The sequence below is a fragment of the Lithobates pipiens genome, unplaced genomic scaffold (assembly GCF_037356315.1).
Source record: "Lithobates pipiens isolate NorthernLeopardFrog02 unplaced genomic scaffold, aLitPip1_a1.2 Scaffold_8, whole genome shotgun sequence".
In the NCBI taxonomy this organism is placed as follows: Eukaryota; Metazoa; Chordata; class Amphibia; order Anura; family Ranidae; genus Lithobates; species Lithobates pipiens.
This window is the reverse complement of record NW_027507903.1, coordinates 481,065,871-481,086,737: the sequence shown is the minus strand read 5'-3', so window position 1 is coordinate 481,086,737 and position 20,867 is coordinate 481,065,871. Positions and strand designations below refer to the sequence as shown.

The 20,867-nt window shown below is 42.0% G+C and overlaps 1 protein-coding gene across 24 annotated transcripts in view; it reads right to left on the bottom strand.

The window, feature by feature from the left end:
* MICAL3 (microtubule associated monooxygenase, calponin and LIM domain containing 3) overlaps positions 1-20,867 on the bottom strand; it is a 299,572-nt gene that overhangs the window by 85,710 nt on the left and 192,995 nt on the right. For 15 of the 24 annotated variants that reach the window (XM_077468826.1, XM_077468830.1, XM_077468825.1 and 12 more), the window contains exons 16-22: positions 19,041-19,214; positions 18,080-18,154; positions 15,913-15,966; positions 13,308-13,415; positions 12,164-12,268; positions 2,682-2,868; positions 140-228 (exon numbers count right to left, since the gene is read on the bottom strand). In XM_077468826.1, the coding sequence (XP_077324952.1) occupies positions 140-228; positions 2,682-2,868; positions 12,164-12,268; positions 13,308-13,415; positions 15,913-15,966; positions 18,080-18,154; positions 19,041-19,214 (792 nt within the window). Of the gene's footprint in view, positions 1-139; positions 229-2,681; positions 2,869-12,163; positions 12,269-13,307; positions 13,416-15,912; positions 15,967-16,766; positions 16,857-18,079; positions 18,155-19,040; positions 19,215-20,867 lie in introns of all 24 variants that reach the window. The other 9 variants (XM_077468841.1, XM_077468847.1, XM_077468845.1 and 6 more) reach the window with 4 other exon arrangements.

Sequence of the window (20,867 nt, the reverse complement as noted above, 5' to 3'; positions counted from 1 at the left end):
CTCTCACTGTCGTGCAATAAATTAGGATAGCCATGGTAAATCCTCATAATGATAGAATCTGCAGGTACATGAAAGCAATGAATCCTGGCATTGAAAAACTGGCACACAGAATAAGACCATTCGGTCACGTTGCCCTCACCTTGTTTACAAGTGGAGGTGCTGCTGCTCTCTTTCTTTGGCTGTAGCCGGAGCGCCGGTAGCAGTAGTGCGGTTTGCAGTAAAACTTTCCTACAAAAAAAGGAAATAAAAAGTGAGCTTTGAGCACTGAAACTGATTAGTGCAGACTTGTGTACTGGGATGGCTGGTCAGCTGGTGACAGTACATTTTGAGCTGTGGGGTCGGTGACTGGGAACAGCAGGCAAATGTCTGCCAGTAACAATGTGACAGTGTGTCAGGGACAAAAGATGCCCAATGTCACATCCAGTGCTATAGGAACGGAGGAGGAACAGCAAGCTTTAACCCCAGCATTGCCAAAACGCCCATTCTGTATCTAACACAGCTCAACTGAACACACACAGCATGGACAGACTAGGTGGGAGCCAGTTAAACTGCCAGTATAAATGAATTAAGATGAGAGACTATTTGTGTTCAGTCATTCCTCGAAGGACAATGCTAAGATACAAGTAAAACCAAGTAGTGTACTGCTAAACAGGAAACATTGGTACTGTGCAAATGCCAGGGGTGCAAACTATATTACAGCAAGATTTAGCAAGTTAAATAACCATGTAACCAAGGTGGTACTAAAAAAACAAAAAAAAAACAAAAAAAAAACAAACACACTCACATAATACAGTGTATATTACAAAATTAACATATTGAGTGTGAAGCATCAGTAATTTAAAACAGAGCAAACATTCCACTAGTGAACTATTACCAAGTACTAAATATAATGGGGGGGGGGGGGGGGTGCAGTTTACTAAAAACTCTGCAAAGCACCCAACAGGCTTCCATCTTCAGCCTGTTCATTTAGGGTTTGAAAATTTATGGTAGAAGCTGATTGGTTGCCATCTGACCTTTGGCTTCAGATTCGGTCTACTCCAGTTTTAGTAAATTCCCCTCAGTGTATTATGCGAGCAAGTTTTTAAAGCACAGCATTGTTTTGTTTACTTGGTTAATATCTTCATTTCAATTGCTTGGAGTTTAGCATATAGAAGAAGAGAAGGAGGAAGAAGAGGAAGAAGAAAGAAAGAAGGAAAGAAAGAAGGAAAGAAAGAAGGAAAGAAAGAAGGAAAGAAAGAAGGAAAGAAAAGGGAAAGAAAGAGGGAGGAAGAGGGAGGAGGAGGAGATGAAGAAGAAAAACTAAGGTGAAGAAGAATCCCTGTAGTAAATCCAATTAGGAAGTCCTCTAAAGGACGTATTTGCTGGTACATTTCAAGACATTGCACTATGGACAGCTTCAATACCATGGTTGGTCAGTACTTGGCTCGCTTGATCAGTTATGTCATGCACCTTCAAAATTGTGACCAAGACTTGGCCAACCAAGGGCCTAAGTTCAGAGAGGCCAAATACAAAGAATGCAGTTTTTCCTTAGCGACTAAACCTTGGACCATTGTGACTATAAATCCAGCAAAATGAAGCAAGCAGAGGAACCTAGCCCTCTTATATTATGTCCTGATCAGCTCTGCCAAGATACTGTCCTTTTTGCAGTCATGAAAATGAAACAAGACTTGACCAAATAGAGACCAAGACCTCAGGTTTGTCCATTGAGGCGGAGACAGATCATCTTTCGGAATATATTTGCCTATGGTCTGGATCTAGTAAAAGGATGGACCCCTCAGGGCTTTGACCAGTGACAAATCAGGCAACGTCTTCACTATAACGTTACCCAGGTTTAAGACTTTCATAAGGTCAATGACCAAATCAAATTTAGCACTGCTGTAGGTGATAGCCATTTGGCCTGCTTGTTAGCACTTAATTTTATTTGATATATCAATCATGCTTCTGTCAGGCTGTTTATACTATCAATAAAAACATTTTCAACCTTTTTCAAAAAAAGGTATCGGTAAAAAAAAGTGGTATCAGTGCATCCATAATATTCACATAATCAGGAATCCAAGTGGTGACCAATCGTTGATGTAAGACCAGCAGATGTCAGTGAAACTGTATTCTTTGACCCAGATGTGTTCACAGGTGGAATGCAGATTCATGCTCCCTAGGCATGGAGAGCTTTGTTAACTACAATGATTGAGTGTTTATACTTTTTAATGCATTTCATTTGCAGTTTCATATTTTTTTATTATTGTATTTCATGCAAAGATGAACAACCAGGGTATCCGCTATAATAGAGTGACATCTTCAATTAATGTGTGTGTGAGTATGTCACTACTACAAGATTCAACCTGCTCATGTACATTTAAAACTAAACTTAAGGCTAGGTTCACACATGTCCAGCTGTGGTTTGCAACCCGGAGTTGGTGCAGTTTTGCTCATCGGTTCAGGTGCTATTCAAGTGCGAGTTCTTACTTGAATTCGCACCTTGCACAAGACTTTTCAAAAATGGACCGTGGCCACACCTGACGTGTGAGCCGGATTCATTGAAAGCTGGTCCAGTTCACGTTATGCAAATCAGATGCGGTACAAAAACAAATCCGATTCGCATATACGTTAACCAAGCCTAAATATGCCTCAGCCAACATACTAACTAGAAGCGCTCATGAAAGGCTCTAAGCCTCAAGTCTCACCATCCTCCAGGTCATAGGCATAGGCAGACAGGCGCAGTGTGGTGTTGCAGTAGTCACACTTGAAACAGCTCCGGTGAAAGAATTTGCCTTCAGCACTTAGACGTTCCATCACGTAAACTCGGCGGTGGCAGAAATAGCAGACATCACTCCCACCGATGTTCTGCGGGAACTCCTTCCTGAATGAAGCCTGCATATGAGCAGAGGGAAAGAGAAGATAAGCAAGGTAGAAACTGTAAAGTGAATTGTACAATTATCTACTTAACTGAACCCAGGATGTGCAGGGCATGAAACTTCAGTACCACTGCACTGAATGATCTAAGTGTGAATCAGGAAAAAAAAGAAAAAGGGGCGGGGGGATTTTGACTTACCTGTAATTTCCACATTTTCAAGTAAAGTACAGAACACAGGTTTGATATTCATAGACCCTGGAACATCCCCAACCAAGGAATTAGATGAGTGGGCAACAGCTAGGCAAACAGAATTGTGCCAACTGGCTCAATAATGACAGGGGTCAACAGACCCAGCTTCTGAGTGTCACTGCAGGAACCTAGGGACTGAAAGCTGCATCTCCAAAAGAATGGCTGTCAACCTAGAACTTTGATAAGGTATAAACAAAAGACTAGGTGGAGACCTTACAAATCTGCACAACAGTGGCTTGATGTCAGAATGTCCTCCAATCGTTGTCTTTTGTAGAAATGCGTTGCCTTAATTATCTAGCATGGATTCTGAAACATGTCCCTTGCAAGATCCTGAGGGTAGAATCAATAGATAGACTGTCTTTCCGATAGGAGCTGAAGCTTTAGTGTAGACTGATGGCTCTGACCACATCCAGCAGTGAAGAGAAATTTCCTTTGATTGCTTTGTAGGAATATGGCACAAAAAGGGGAGAATTAGGCTTTCATTGAGGTGAAAACCGGATACTATCTTAGCAAGGAAGGAGGGTTTTGGGTGCAAGAATAACCTGCATTTGTGAGGCACAAGGAATGGCTCTTTTCAAGAGAGGTGCCAGGTCTTAAAATACAGCTGACAGATGTGATAGCCACCAAGAAGGCTACTTTGCAGGAGAGATAATCCATGGGGATTTCCCTGTAGAGTGCAATGGCAGAGATGACTAAATTAAGATCCCAAGGCAGCACAGAGTGCTGTAAATTTAGTTTCAAGAGACACCTTGAATAAAATGTTTTAACTAGGGAAAGCAAGGCCAGAGGTTTTTGGAAAAGAGTGGACAAGAACAAAGCCTGTCCTTTCAAACGTACTTGAGGCCAAGTTCTGGATGAGTCCTGATTGTAGGAAGGCCAGAATTAGAGGCACACTGTAATCTCTGGGATTAAAGCGTGTGTCTTCACATCAGGCAAAGAAGGATCTCCAGGTATGATGATAGATTTTTCTGGAAGTGGCTTTTCTTGCTTTTAACAAAGTAGGAATGACAGACTCAAGTCCTCAAATCCTGGGCTGCAACAGCCATACAGTTAAAGCCAGTGACTGAGAAAAAGGATGGAAGAGGAATCCCTGAAAGGGCAAGCCTTGACTGTTTGAAAGAGGCCAGGGGTCATTTGCTATTAGTTTGGGTAGATCTGTGTACCAGGTTGTTTTGGGTCACTTTGGCACAATGAGAAAAAACAGGTTTCTTCTCTTGCTCTACTTTGCAAAGCAGTTTAGACAGAATTTGTACTGGTGGAGAGGCACAGATTAGCCTGAACTGAGTGCGGGGAATTACTGGGAGCATTCAATGCCATTGCTAGAGGGTCTTTGGTACTGGCCACAGAGGTAACTTGTGGTTGAATCTGGAGGTCAGGATATCCTCCTCTGAGGCCCCCCTCATATCAAGTTGAAGAAGTCATGATAAAGGGCTCGTTTCTCTTGGGCCAGGCAGCAACAGCTGAGGTAATTTGCCTTCCAACTGTCCACTCATGGTATGCAGACAGCGGAAATCTCTGGACAGTGTTTGTTCCCACATGAGATGATCTGGCTTGTATCCACCAGGGCTTCAGTACTATTCGTGTCCTTTTTGTGATATAGTCCACAGTTGTGGTGTTATCGGATTTCACCGATTGGGTGTCCCCGAAGGAGGTACAGTGGTGCAGAGCCATACCTATCACTTTTAACTACAAGATAATGAACTCAGATTCCTCTGGTGACCATGTTCCCTGTTCTGTAGAAGACATGGAACAACTACTCCCTGGATATAAGCTGGTTCAGGGTCTAACTGCCAGGTATGGGATGTCTGAGGCAAACTGCAACAGATATCCCCCACTCTTTAGAGTGAGTGTGCTCATTCATTGGGAAGCATTGGTGTATTTGGTTTTCTAAGTCTTGCACTAAAAGGAAGAGATGAATTTTGGCTTAGAAGGTAAAGTCTGAGTAGAGTGTTGAGGTGCTTTGTGTTTTTGAAAAATGGTAGAAGCTTTTGAGGAAGTGGGCTTTGAAACATTTTGCTGTGGAAGAAGACCCTTTCCTCTAGTGACATCTTTTTTTTTTTTTTGCAAATCTTTTTATTAAAGTTTATGCAGTAAACAACAGCAAGCAAACTAACAAACAAAAAAGAACACATACATTGGTCACGACTACAGTTACAGGCGTGATGTATACAGATTTGTAATACAAGATAGTTTGGTACATACAGAATATGACGGAGAGTCTAAGGCACCTCATTGGCCACAGATAGCTGACTCCATGAGCAGCAGGACAACTTGGGGTTACAACACTCTACTCAGACATATGACATTTCCACTGGTGCAGTTTCCCGGTTACTAGCAAAGGGTAACTTGTTAAGTAGGCTACGGGTCAGAGGCTGTGGAGGTGTCAGCCAGCCAGCTGGACCAGACCTTGTCATATTTTTGCGGGCAGCCCCTATTAGCATAGCAGTCTTTGTAAAGAGGCAGGCTGTCGTTGACCAATTTCTTCCACAGGGAGAGAGGAGGGGGAGTTGGCTTACGCCAGCTGAGGGCTATGGCCTTGCGGGCGTAGAAAAGGAGAAGCCCAACCAGGGTGCGTCGCGCCACAGTGGGAATAATATGATCTATCAGGCCCAGTATGCAAATTTCTATGGAGGGCTGGAGCGATATGGAGGTGACCTGTGTAATGACCCTCAGTATCTCCTTCCAATAGTCGACAATGGCCGGGCAGGTCCAAAAAATATGAGTGAAGTCCCCCGGTATTGTCCCACAATGCCAATACCCCGGGGGGGGGAGGCGGGGTTCATTTTGTGCAATCTATATGGGGTGAAATATGCTCGGTGGACCATCTTAAACTGTATTAGCCGGTCTCTCAGGGAGACCAGGGATCTGAAAGGGAAGTCCCACATGTCATCCCAATCATCATTATCAAAGGTGGGAATGTCGCGCACCCATTTGTCTCTGAGCTTTCCCAAGGTAGGGAGGGAGGGAGGTCGTTATCAAATGGGAGTAAAGTTTCGAGGTGGGCTTATTTTCACATCTGGACGTGAGGAGGTCCTCTAGTGCGGACTGGACAACCTGGGGGGGGAGACCCGGAGAACTGGCATCTGAAGGCATGGGAGAGTTGTAGATATCTAAAAAAATAGCTCTGCGGGATGTTGAAGTCAGAAATCAACTTGGGGAATGGGGCCAGCGATTGGTCGGAAATTATTTGGTCTGCTGTTTTAACGTTAAACTTAGTCCAAGCATGGGGTTCAGGTAGTTTGTAAAACTGCTCCAGGGTGGGGTTCAACCTCTAGTGACATCTTTAATGAATTTGTCAAATGCTTCAAATTGCTCAGTTAAAAACAGTCTTGGAATACACCATCATATTAGTTGTTCATCTAGTTCAATTAGCTGCAGCCTGGCAGACAGAAATTTCAGAAATAGCTGGTTGCAGACTGTGCCTGTGAGACTAAAAAAGAAAGCCTTAAGGATCCCCTCAAATTTTCGGTGAGCAGAGTCTTTGAATGAAGGAACATTAAATTGGTACAGTAAGATGGAAGGGTTAAAGGACTTTAAAAAGGTACCACTGTAATCCCAAGTTAAAAAAAAAGAAAGTACTCACAAATATATAAAACATTTCACATTTTATTTTGACAAATTAAAAAAAAAAAAAATCATGAAAAAAACATTGTAGAGTATTGTGCATGCTATCGAATATGTCTTTCCCATATGTATAGAAAGTACCAACGAGTTGTACAGAGAACCTGCGCAAATTGGCCCACAGATCAATCACCAGTTAGGTGAAGTATATATAGTGGTCTTGCATTTATGAGGGGTCAACTGCGGAGTAACTGTATCAACCCCAGTGGATCACTACGTGTTTCAACAACAGCTTCTTCAGGAGTTCCTATTGCACACGGTCAGAACAGGAGGCATGGATTTCTTAATCCACCACATAGTAGAGGAGGAAGGGACATGCAGCTGGCCAAGTTAGAATCTTTTTTGCTAAAAAAACTTAGAACCGCTAAATATATTATATATTTTTTTCCAGACACCCTAGAAAATAAAATGAGGTTTTTCGCAATACTTTATTTGCGCAGCGGTCTTACAAACGCAAATATTTTGAAAAAAAGACAAGTTTTTTTATTAAAAAATAAATCAGTAAAGTTAAATCAGTAAAATAAATCAGTAAAAATAAATCAGTGAAAGATAATTTTACGCAGAGTAAATGGATACCCAACATGTCATGCTTCAAAATTGTGCCCGCTTGTGGAATGGCAACAAACTTTGACCCTTAAAAATCTCCATAGGCGATTTAAAAATTTCTACAGGTTATCAGTTTTGAGTTGCAGAGGAGGTCTTTTGCTAGAATTATTGCTCTCACTCTAACACCATTTACATATGTAGGCACGACTTACGTATGCGTTCGCTTCTGCGTGCGAGCACAGAGGGACATGGGGCTTTAAATTATTTAATTTTTTTTTGTATTTTATACTTATTTTTAGAATGTCCCTTTAAAAAGTTTTTTTGGATCACTTTTATTCCTATTACAAGGAATGTAAACATTCCTTGTAATAGAAAAAAAGCATGACAGAAGCTCTTTAATGTGGGATCTGGGGGTCAAAAAAGGCCTCAGATCTCACATTTACACTTAAAAGCAATAAAATAAATAAATAAAAAATATATAAAAAGGGAAGTCTTTTTTCCAATAAAAATTGTCCCTTTAAGGCCACTGGGCAGAAGTGACGTTTTACGTCACTTCCGTCATCCAATGGCACAGAGTTGAGTGGGGGCCATCATTCCCTCACTTGACTTCCTGTCCATCAGGGGATAGCATCAGATCGTCTCCACTGCTAACGACAGCTGTGGTAAGCGGCAGAGATGGCCAGATGCGGCAGGAGGGGGGCACCTCTCCTGTCACCGATAAAAGTGATCTCACGGCGGAGACCACTTTTATTTTATAGCGGACCGCCCGCCGTGAATAAAAATACCAGGGCTATGGCAGCTATCTGCTGCTTTAAAGGTATTTAACGTTACAGCAACATATATACACGGTGGGCGGCCTGGAAGCGGTTAATGTAGGCAAATAGCAGGGACCCAGCCAGGGTGAAGTTTATGAATACGAGTACCAAAGAGCGGTGGATGCTGTGTTCTCCCCATGTAAGGGCTGTTTGCGGCTAGGATCGGCGGTAGCTAATCTACAGAACCTCATCAGGGAATTAATATATTAAATGAAAATTCAACTTGGGTGGCACTTACTCTGACTGGCTCTCTACGGTTCCACTCTGGGACCTCTGTGTTACTCATTCATAAACTTGACCCTGGATGGGTCCCTGCTATTTGACTACATTAAACCGCGACCCTCTTGGCCAGCTGCACGTTCCTTCCTCCTCTCATATGTGGTGGATTAAGCACCCCTGAAGAAGCTGTTGGTAAAACGCGTAATCATCCATTGCCATTGATACAGCGACTCCACAGTTGTCAACTCATATGCAAGACCACTATATATGCAGGGCCGGCCCAAGACATTGCGCTGCCTGGGCCCAAGAATTAATTACTGCCCCCTCCCCCACAAAAAAAAAAAAAACGCCCACCAAAAAGCCCCCACATTCATTATTTTATATCATGATCTACTCAGTGTGAAACTGTTTCACAGTCAGTGTGGGCTATACATTTCTTGGATGCTGCCTTTCACAGCATCCCAGAGGGCAGATATCGAAAGACAGCATTGTGATTAGGGTGTGCGGCGTCGGCCACTCCTGCCAACTTTTCACTGCACGCTCCGGCCGGCTGCCGTGCTTCTTAAAGGGGTGGGGCAGCAGAAGTTTATTTTTTAAAAGTCAACAGCTACAAACACTGTAGCTGCAGACTTTTAATAAGAACTTACCTTTCTAGGGTGCCCGCGATGTCGGCCGCCCGACGCTGACCCGTCCCTCGGCTCCCAGCCCCGCCATTCAAAGTAAGGGAAACAGGCAGTGGAGCCTTGTGGCTTCACTGCCTGTTTCCTACTGCGCATGTGTGAGTCGCGCAGTGCTTTGTGAATGGGCCGCGCGTGTTGTGGGACACAGTTCTCACAACACACTGAGCCCCATTGCCCAGAAGACAACACGTGGAGGAGGCAGATTAGGACAATCTGCCTAGCAGCAGCCATTCCTGGTAAGTGAACAACATTTTTTATTTTTTTGCAGCCTTTTTATGCATTTTTTTTATTTTATTTTTTTAGGGTGGACCTCCCCTTTAAGTGCCGCCTGGGACAATGGTCCCACTGGGTCCCATGGTTTGGCCGGTCCTGTACCTAACTGGTGATTGATTTGTGGGCCAATTTGCACAGGTTCTCTGTACAACTTGTTGGTACTTTCTATACATATGTGAGAGACATATATTCGATAGCATGCACACACGCTACAATGTTTTTTTATATTCGTCACAATAAAATGTGAAATGTTTTATATATTTGTGAGCACTTTCTTTTCTCAATTTGGGATTACAGCGGTACCTTTAAAGTTCTTTAACTCTTTCCCTTCTTTGTAAGCAACTGAATGCGATACCACACAATGTGAGTTACGGTATGTCTCTACATTTTTGCTTGGACAGTAAGATTTTTTTAAGACGGAGAAGTGTCTTCTACTGGAATAGACCACTTTTTTTTTTCTGGATAGAGCGTGGCAATGATTCTCGGAGGGGTAAAAAAATATTTTCTGGATTTACCCAATTGTCATACATTGCCCATTCAATTTGTTCATGAATGGGGAATGTCTTAATATTTAGCAGGTCTCTTTGTACCCAAAGGGTAATAATGAGACAGAGAAGAATCAAGTGCAACAATGCTGAGGCTTTTGCACACAGAAGTAGTGAGCTTAGCAAGCATATTGTGTGAAGCTGTAACATCAGGTAATATACAGTAGCCTGAGGGTAAGAAATCTTCTGCAGCCTCCTCTACCACCACTTCCAGGTCCACGACATTACCGTCCAGGTCTGCCTTTTCTAGGGCAAGCATATCTGGATCTGACTTTGTTGGAGAAAGTGAGGCTGGAGAAGGAGCATGGTGTTTGAGGCATGGACAGTGATGGCTGTATAAAATCTGTTATCTGAGATATTGTGACATAGTTAAAGAAAAGTCTGCCTTAGTCAGATAGGATGCTTATTTTGCCTGAAATAAAGCTAGAATTGGATGCAGAGACTGGTGTTAAAAGAGATCCTTGCTCCAATGCAAGGGAAGCATCACTGAGTTTGAATGTTCTGAAGGCCTTCAGCAGAGCCAGTGTGCGCCTGAGCTTTTGCCATGGCTCCCTTGAGCCTGGTTTCCATCATTGCTACGGATGAGAGTACCGGGATAAACAGCAACCCAAGAGAAGCCTGACCAGCAGTGATATCCTCTATGCAAATGGCCGAGTACCTTATAAAGACTCTAGGCAGAACTAGTGGTAAAGTGTGCCACCTGTGGTGCGATGCACACCCTAGTCATCCACCTGAGACTTCGCTCTGAGCGGTTGAATTTTAGTGACAATTTAAAACTATTATACTGTAAATGAATACATCTAAACACATTGCTGTTTTCCTGATAGTTATTACATGTAAATGCATACTATTCAAGATACACAAGTGTAAAGCGATTAACAGAAGTAATAGGGGTCTCATAGTTGCTGTGGGGGTGCAGCAACTGTAAAACAGGGTGACCCTGTCCAAGTCTACGGTCCCCATAAAAGTTCCAGGCTTTAATCATAAAAGTGGACATACCCCTGACCACCACAACTTGTCTACTACATGATAGCAAGAAAACCTTCCTGTGTGCCTCAATGAAACTAGTTTCACTTTGCTACCAACAGCCTGACTTAAAGCAGCATATTTATAAATCAGTGAAGACTAAAGACTAAACTGTGGGGTGGTGGATTTCATTTACAATATTTACTGTAAATTAATCTGTAAATTAAGTATTTACAAATATTTACAGTAAGTAAAAAAAAAAACTCCTATTACATTAACATTTTATTTGCTTATGTTCATTTTGTGTTTTATTTGGGGAAAAAATGCAAACCAAAAAATGCTTAAAAAACAAAAACAAAACATAAATGTGCAGTATTCTAAAATGTTATAATAATAATGTTTTTAATGTTTAAATATAATGTCAAATACAATGTTTTTGTGTATTTAAAGGAACACTAAGTATTTTTAAAATTAAAATATATAGAAAACCATTCCTGGAAGACAATACCACAAAAGAAAAGCATTGTTTGCCACCAAAGTAAAAAAAGGATCACGTCAGAGTTGTAACACACTTAACATTTTTTTAAAGTTTTGGACTGAGGAAAGGTTTGAACCCTTGTCAGGTTTCTATTGCTGTCTGTGACCCTGCTGTGGAGATTCACCTTCATTATTCATTGTAACTGGAACACAGTGATGGGAAATATAAAATGCTACTGTCACTAAAACAAGAGATAAGGGGAAATTTTCCATTGAGGATAACTGTCCTGTGACAATGAGGGAATTCGCTTCAGTTTGAAGAGATGAAGCCTCACTTGATGCTTGCATCTCTGGGCAAATAAAGTAAAGTGAAAATGTCCTCAACAGCACACAGGCAGAAAATAAAAATTGTTCTATTTCCTACTAATTCCAAGACTCAAAAGTCAAACATTTTAAACAAGACACATTAGTTGTATGCTCCAAATCCATACACACATATTCAATAATAAAAAAAAATGTTCTGGTCCATGAGGGTTCTGTGCAGTAATCAAGTGTTCAACTTTGCCTTTGTGCATGAGCTTCCTGTAATAAAGACCAGTCACACTGCTGCTTTCGCACCTTGTACAGGGCGACTGGTCTGGTCTCCGCCCCCTTCTGTAGTTTACTGCAGGCAGCTTGTGTGTGGAGTCTGCTGGGTCCCTCCCACAGCTCTGCTCTCTGCATAGCTCATGGCTGCTTTTACAAGGCAATATCTGGGCTTAAAAGGCATTTGGTGCACACAAAGTGAATTTATATTTTTTGGCTATTGAAAAATATATTTACATAAAAGTGTTGGTGCCTGGAATTTAAGTTAATTTAAAAAGCAAAAATTCAAACTGGAAAACGCCAAATTGAACTACTGAAACACTTTATCCAGCTTACCACTTTCTTCCCAAACAGAGGCTTGGGGGTCTCCTTCTTTTGCAGCTGATTGGCTATCTGTTCAGCCAATGAGCTCACACCACCTGTATATATCTTTATGTACTTCTGACAGAGGGGAGATGAGGAAGAGAGGAAGAAGACGGCATGAGCCACAGGTAAAAAGGTGAAAATGTCAAAGGTCACACACCCCCAATCAACTGGTGCGAGCGGGTGAGGCATGGTGGGGAGTTGCGCAGCAGCAGCGCACACACCAAGACACAGGTCAAATCTGTTAGTAGCAGGTGTCCCCTGTATGACAGTATCAACAGCCAACTAAGCATAGTGCCAGATCTGTTCCGGTACCCAAGTACACTCTATGCACAAGTTAATTTGCACATTTCTGTTCACTGTAAAGCTATGGTTGTCCGTTTCACAGCCTGTTTTTTTTTGTGGGTTTGTTAATAGTTTGGTTCCCTGGGTTAGTTAATGGAAAAGTTTTGACTATTTTTATATAAGATGGTCCAAATGTGACAACTGACATAAAAAACTGCAGGTCGTAAATAAATGTACTTTTGTTACAGTCTCTGACTGCAGAGATATCTTATCCATTCTTGTCCTTTCATTTATGGGATTACCTCTGCTGTGCACACTGACTGTTATAAGAAATCCAACAATTATTGGGTTAACATGCTCCCAACTATTAACAGGGATATGAGAAATCAACCTGGACTGCAGGGCCTCCTATAAAAACCCACGTCCTGTAGTCTCATACTTCTATGGCCATGCCCTCCTGCTGCCTGCAAAGATCTTTACACATTATCATAGGGTGTACCTAATTCTGTACATGCTACAGAATGAACTGATTGGGGATTTTTAACCACTTAACTTGTAAACCATTACTGGGCAAATGCCTCACACAAGACCCCCACTATAAGAATCTTGCATAAGAACTTTTTTCAGAATGTGGCAATCAATTGAAGTCTGAGAAGGGGGATGGCTGAGTAACAGACAGATTGCTCCTGTTTAAGCCACTTTTAGAAATGAGGCAAAGCCTTCAAGTTGTGTTCAGCAGAAGTGCCTCTCACCGGTGGATAACTCAAGCGCATGCTATTAGCTGTACACACCAGAGCTTTGCACACAAACACGTGTGTTGGAAACATGCTACCTGTCGGATGTCATCGTAAGAGGGGGAGGCAGGGCGTTCAGTGGAGCGAAGGGAGACAGAATGCTGCCACTGGTCGACTGGAGAGCGTCGGGCGTGTTCAAGATCAAACTGAGAAGCGGAAAAAATTATTAGTATTAGACTTGGGGGGGGGGGGGGGGGGGGGGCGAGGTTGGATCTTTTAGTAATGTTCAAAGAGGATATAAACATTGGATTGAGATAAATGCAAAAAAACTTGGGAATCCAAGAGTCAGGTTTGGAGTGGGGAAGGGAAACCATAGACTAGAAGCCAATGGCAAATTTAGCATCATTGTTAAGCATCAGCCCCACTTGACTATACCCCCATAAATAATTTGCCTACCTAAATGAATATAACATTTACTTTTATATACATTTTAATGACTTAAACGCCTTTTTATTCGGTGCAATATGTTAACAGGAACAGTTTTAAGTATAGGCTGACGCACACATTTTTCTTTAATTTTTTTTTAATACCATCATTGTATTTGACAACTATAGTACTACTGATCTGAAGGCTTATTTTGTGTATGGAGACTCCAGGCCTACATGTGATCACTGTCACAGCCAACACATTGATCAGAGAATGAAGACTCACTATTAATAGCGGGCATCAGAGTTAAGAGTGACAGCCACATCTAACAGCTAGCAGCCACACAGAGTTGGCTGTTTGTTGTCAAAGGGAGATCACAGACTAAATGTACCCCAGGCATTGGGAAGGAGGATGTTTATCTATAGTTCATGGGTGGGAAAAAGTTAGATACATTTTTGACAATTTAGAAAGTATTTGGTACAAACATTAGCTATAAGTGTCTATGCAGTATTAGAAGAACTTGAAAACTGATACTAACACAATAAGGAACAGTTTAAAATGTGCCTAAATATGGGAATAAACCAGGGCTTGCATTGTCTCCCACTAATAAATGTTTTACAAATTTTCATATTTTGGAAGAATGTGTTTCATGGTCTCACACTATGCAAATTAAAGGACAATGTGTAAACGGTTAAAGTTTGACAGCAATCACTGCTGTTTACTTTCTCTTTATTTAGGCCTCTTTCAGACGAATGATCCGTGCAGGTCCGCCTGTCAGGCGGACCTGAACGGATGCTTCATAGACCTCAAAGGAGTGTCGGATGTCAGAGGTGACATGTCCGCTGACATCCGACCCGCTCCGATCCGAAAAAGCGTGACGGAGGAAATACCTACTTTTCCATCCGTCTGCGGATCGGATAGGGTGACGACGGACTCTGGGGGAGAGCGGCGCTCTGACAGGTCTGTCCCTGCACAGTGTGTAGAGACGGACCTGTCATCTTCCTGCTAAGCAGGGATCGATGGAACGATCCCCGCTGAGCAAGCGGATGTCCACGGGGCGAAAGAGTCCTAAAAAGAGGTGCAGCTCCAAGTAAATTGTTTGAAGATGTTTTGTCTCACAGACCAACTAAAAGTTGAAATGAAAATGTTTAAATGAACCTGTACTTTGACTGTGTAAAAGCTATACACTAATTTTAATTCCCTCCTTCCAAAACCAAATGTTTGGGATGTCCAGAAATTTTTTTATTCAGAAGATGCATACAGTAAAATAGCCATTTTTTTTTTAACATGTTTAAAAGGCTTAGATGGGTACTGCAAGAGCTGCAAAGCAGCAACAACCAGTGAGCAGGTTTTTTTTTATTTATTACAACTTAAAAAGGTATTCCATAATGATATTGGCTCTAGAAAACACCTCTCTCAGTACCTACCAACCCCTGAAGGAGGATGTTTTTGTAGACCCCCCCCCCAACCATATGTAATGGTTGTTTTTACTGAATAAAATAAAACAAACATTTTGGACTTCACACATCCCAGTTTTGGTGAGTTTCTCCATTAATGTTTAACCCATCCCATGTGACAGTGCTCAGCCAATAACCAGCAGTCACAGGCTACTCTATACTTGGAAGTATACGTTTTTTTTGCTCTCAGTAGCTGCATGGCTGGGGAGCAAGAGGGGCTTACATGCTACTCTTGGGAGAGTGACATTAAATCAAACCCGTTTCTTTTCTCTGCATGGGAAATCCACAAGCTTGCTAAATGCATTCCAGATTGCATAAAAACAAAAAAGTGCCAAGTCTTACAGTTGGTTTTCTTTTGAGAGTGATAGCCCGTAGAAACGCCTGTCTATGCTTCAGAGATTGACAGTTGCATGTGGAAACAGTGGTCGCTCTGTAGAGGTCCAACACACCCTCTTCTAAGTCAGAGCTCTCAAATCAACAGGGGGCATGAGCTATTTTGATTGCAGACCTATAGGTCTGGCGTAGCAAGGGTTGTGTCAGACCTCTGAATAGAGACTACTACTTCCATATAAAGAGCAAGGGTCCTTCTCTACAGAATGTAGGCAGGGTACATGCTTTTCTACTCAGGCTGTGCATGCTTTCTAAATTGTAAGACATTAAACATCTTTTGATGTATGTGAAATGTGTTTATCAGGTTGAAACAGAAGGTTCAACTGGGCTTTAAACCTGGTGTGAACAAAAGATGCTAGTGCATGTTAACACCCTAAATGTCTGTTTTTTATGTGTTTGCACTCAAGCACGCCAAACACATGCGGTTTACCCTCTCCGGGCTGGGACACGTCTCCCTGCGGTCACCAGGTGGCACCGGACTACTCTGAATGGGATAGAAGAGAGAAAATAAGTAAGACATATGGGATAAACGTAAGGTGAGCAGGCAGCTGGTACTGCCACAGATGGAGCCGTGAGTGGCATTGGTGAACAGCCAAAGCAGAGAGTGCTGGTATTGACAGCGTGTGAGGTCCTGGCAGGGTGCATTTATATCCTTAAAATAGTAATTGGTTGGAAGAGTCGGGTTTTAGAAATGGGATGTTGTGACTGGCTGGAGGAAAGTAGGGTCACAGAGAAAAAAAACAAAACAAAAAAAAACATAGATTTTGGAATTTTGTGAGCCGATTGAGCAGGCAAGAATTTTCTGTTACATTGGAAAACCAGCCACTTTCCAATATTTCTTCGGGTATGAAAAGGTTGTACCATCATTTTATCACTCGCCATGAACTCACAGCTTGTGTTGGGTTAATGTGTATACGAAAATCAAACTTTTTGCTGGTTTACGGTGTATTTTTTTTCATTTTTTTTATTTTTTTTGTAATCTAAACACTTTGAGCTCCAAAATAAGGAATCAATATCAAATGGGGAGCTTACAATGATTTTGAGCCATACAGGGACATCCTCCAATACTAGATTTTATACAGAAGAGCAAAATAATTTTCAGCCCGAAAGGGGTTTTATGTCTGGGACAGGCGGATCCGGTCATGCTTTGTATGATAGACAAACCCAGATAAACCCAAATTTGATTATTCACAAAATCATGCAGAAGTCTCTGATTCCTCCAGCTGTACATAGACAGTCAGCCATAAGCAGTGAGACACGCATAAAGCATATCGCCCGAGTCACCTGCATCAAAGGGCTTGGGACAGGGTACGGTCGAGAGTACAGACTGATGACCTTTTTAGGGCAAGTCCGGGGCAGGTCATTATACCTGGGCTTAAAGATGGACAGAAGGGTTGGGGAGAAATTCACAAAATCGACAACAGGTGTACAAATTATACCTTTATCTGCCTGAATTATTATTATATTAAAGAAATCCTGACAATCCAAGAAGATGAAAGCTCTGAGACATGTTAACCTCAGTGCACCTCAGCCCCCTAGTGGGCAGTTCCCAGCCTACATGTCTCAGACCCTCAGTGGCTGCTCCCCAGCCTAAGTGCCTCAGCTGCTCAATAGCCAGCACCTAGCTGACTTGTCTTAGCCCCTCATTGACAGCTGCCAGCCTATTTGCAATAACCCTACAGTGTTCAGTTCCCAACCGCTGTACCCTAGCCTGTCAGCAACATATTCCCAGCCTACATGCCTGAGAACTGCAGTGGTTAATCCCAAGCTCATTTGCCTGCGCCCTTCAGGGACCAGGACTTAGCCCACCTACCCTAGTCTTGCAGTAGCCAGTCTTCAGCATGAGTAAAATAACTCCTCAAGGGTCAGTCCACAAACTGTGTATAAATAGCTGCACAGTGACCTGTCCCCAAAGTGTTTAAAACCACTTGGTGCAGTTATGGCAAACCTTGGCACCCAGATGTTTTGGAACTACATTTCCCATGATGCGCAACTACACTGCAGAGTGTATGAGCATCATGGGAACTGTAGTTCCAAAACATCTGAGGTGCCAAGGTTTGCAAACGTTGACTTAGTGGCTCAGCCATCATTCTATGTATGTTAACCATTTAGTGACCAGTATTCAACCTATGTGCGCTACCCATTTGAGAGCTAGTTGGCCACTTCACAATAACAAGGTCCTACTACAGATCCCTGTTACTGAAATAATGAAGTCACTGTGGTTTAATGTTACAGCTGCAGTAGGATACTGATGAAATACAGTTCTCAATCAGCACCCCTCTATTACCCAGATGCCACTTATACATTGTTTTATGGGCAGTTGATGAATTACGGGGTGTATTTCTCCAGTACACCCACTCCACTTCATTACACCATTCATGAATGCACACACATTTACTAGTTAATACTAAGTGAATTTATAGTGAATAAAATATTAAGCATTTGCTGGCCATACACACAAATGTTTCAACCAATGCAACAAAATGTCCTATTTTCTGATTCTCTAAATACCGTAATAGCTTTGAAGCTACAGTATAGATTATAAACACTCATCCTAGTGTGGAGTGACCTGTAACCATTCAGCCGCCACTTGTTACCTGTTTCCACTGTGGTTCTTTGTGATTGAGGGCAGCTTGTTCTAGTAAGCGCTGCTGGTAAGGCAATAAGGGTTTCTGATGGGTGTCCAAGAGGAGACGGAAGAGTGGGGGTAATGATAGAAGGAAATGAAGAGGAGGAAAAGGGAGACATGTGAGAAAATAAAATGGAATACAGGCAGACAAGACACTTCTTAAAGTGACCACATGGTTTCAATGTGGCACACAGGAAAGGAAATAAATTTCTATTCAAAAACTGAAGTTTATTCTGCTTATATTTGTATTCTTTGGTTCCTAACTTTCCCTTCATAAACATGCAAATTAAATTTTAAACTATCTTTCAGGTTTTTTTAGACCCAGTGATGACATAATTTGGTCTCCATGAGTCTGTATGTTACAAAGGCATGCTTAGTGGGAGAGGCTGGCAAGGTGCAGTGCATATCTTCCCGACATGATCACATCACCCTTCCTTAATACTCTTTCCAGGAACCCTCAGAACTGATGAAAGCAGTGAGTGGGCTGGCTCTTGGGAGGAGTTATGCAATTATCAAAATGCCTTCATAAGTGGGTGAACTTCACCTACATTTGATGCTAAACCTAGATCATTGAAAGAACTGAAATCCAATGAATGAAATGGGTGGGCCAGCAACAGTTAGGCCTTGGAGGAAAGCATTACATATGGCTGAACGTCTGCCAGCCAGGAAATAAGGAGGGCTCTAAAGGAATTGCCTCAGCTTCTAATGCACATTGGGAGAAGCTCACAGTGTACAATGAAATCAAAGTAAGCAATTTTTAGTACAGAAGAGGAGCCTGAACAAGACTGAAGGGAAGGCTGTTTAGCTTTAAGTAGTCTGTCTTAAAAATTTAAACTGCAACTTAGGTATATCACGTAGAATTTTGGTACAGTGTATAGTTCACAGAGCATCATAAAAAGGGAATTCAGTGTCCTCTCATGGCCGCTTACCTGCTTTCGCAGTCCCGTGTTAGGTGCTGGAGCATTTTCCTCAAATTTAGCCAGTAGCTGTGTTGCCATTGATTTCACTTTGTTCTGGTTGTTGGCCGCAGTGTCCAATCTTTTGTCTGTTCCGGAGCTCAGTTGGGAAGGGTGCTCCTCCCGCAGAGTTCGTGGACCCTCCTCCTGCAAATTATAAGAAAAACCATTATAAGACTTTTTCCACCCCTCTTTGACCAACAGTAACTCTGCAATTGAGCAAGTGGAGTGAAATCTGTGTAGGTTATACTATGACGGAGTAGAGTGAGATCTGCACAGAAAGATCAATGGATGTTTTGGAGAAAGGTCTGACAAATGTGTGCACACACAAACAAAAAACATGCAAGCCAAGGTTTGCAAAGGTCTTCTTTGCTGAGCCACAAGCAACTTGATTAGCACCAGGGTCAAACAGAAATTATATCCTGTCACACATGAATGCAAAACTAACATTTTACGCGTGATATGGGCTTACTCATGCGGGACTTATGGGAGTTGGCTTGAGTAGGGCCATCTGTGTATGTCAACGTAACATATAAAGCACATCTAAAATTGAAGAACAAAACTAATTGCAGCTTGCCAGACCTTAGATGTAGTGACTGCATTTGTTTGTTTTTTTAGGCTCCCCCCCCCCCCCTTTAGCCTCAACTGGGGATTCTGCCAGTAACACTTCCTGTCCTAGGGCGACGATGCTTCCTCACTGTCTTTATAGAGCGACAGTGTTGACAGCACTACAGAACACCTCCCCCTCTCCTCAGCCCTATAATGAGATGAGGTATTCTGTAGTCCTCAAATAACTGGGAGCAATATAATTGATAGAAGTCAGCACGGGTAAAGAGAAAAGGAAAGGGTAATTTATTTTTTTGCACTTATCAGAAACATTTTAAATTTATATTTAAATGACCAAACAGTAAGCAAATATGGGAAGTGAATCAATAGAATTTACATACATTTTACTTTCTGCAGATTTTAGTCTCTGAAGGTTACCGTTTTAGGAGTGCTCCCCAGCTGCACTGGCTGTTATTTATTATGATGATATCCCACCAAATTGAAGTGTAAGAAAAGCCTAAGAGTAAGTATTCCTAAAAAGGTTCCCTCCCTCCTCCTACTTGTATACTTGTCCTGCATACCCAATGTAAAAAAAAAAAAAAAATGATCTGTGCAATAACCACTTTTTAATCTGCTCTATGTGATCCTGCAGCTCAAAACACCCCTGTGTCAGTGAGTGGCACCTGGGGAGGAGAGGGAGTGTTTGTAATGGCTGGCCATGGGACCCCATGTGTGTAATGTCACAGCTGCTGGAATTCATATCCACTGCCGAGCGCTCTGTTACACCAATGAACCAGAGCTGCAGGATCACATGACTGGACCCAACCAGATAGGGGAAAAAAAAAATGGTAGGTGCGGCAAAGATCTTTTTTACTCAGGGTATACAGGATAGGTCGGAAGAAGGAAAAGGAAACTTTAAGAATACTTAACATTAGGCTTTTTTCCAGGTTAAAGTGTATGTAAAGACAAATTTTGTTCTTTTAGTTTTGGATGGAGAAGGGACCAAGACCCCTTTTCAGGCTTTTAGTCCTCAAATTAACGTTCCTTTTTTGCCATTTTTATTAACTACCAATGCATTTCATTGTGAAAGCCTTCATATTTATTTCTAGTTTTACAATCATTTATAGACCAATAGTGTTTATGAGTTTTATTTTAAATAAAAATTATGAATTTTAAATATGCATTGAACGAATATACACTGTAGGATTACAACCATTTCTGTAACTGTTTTATAGCCCCGGAGGGGAGATCTTT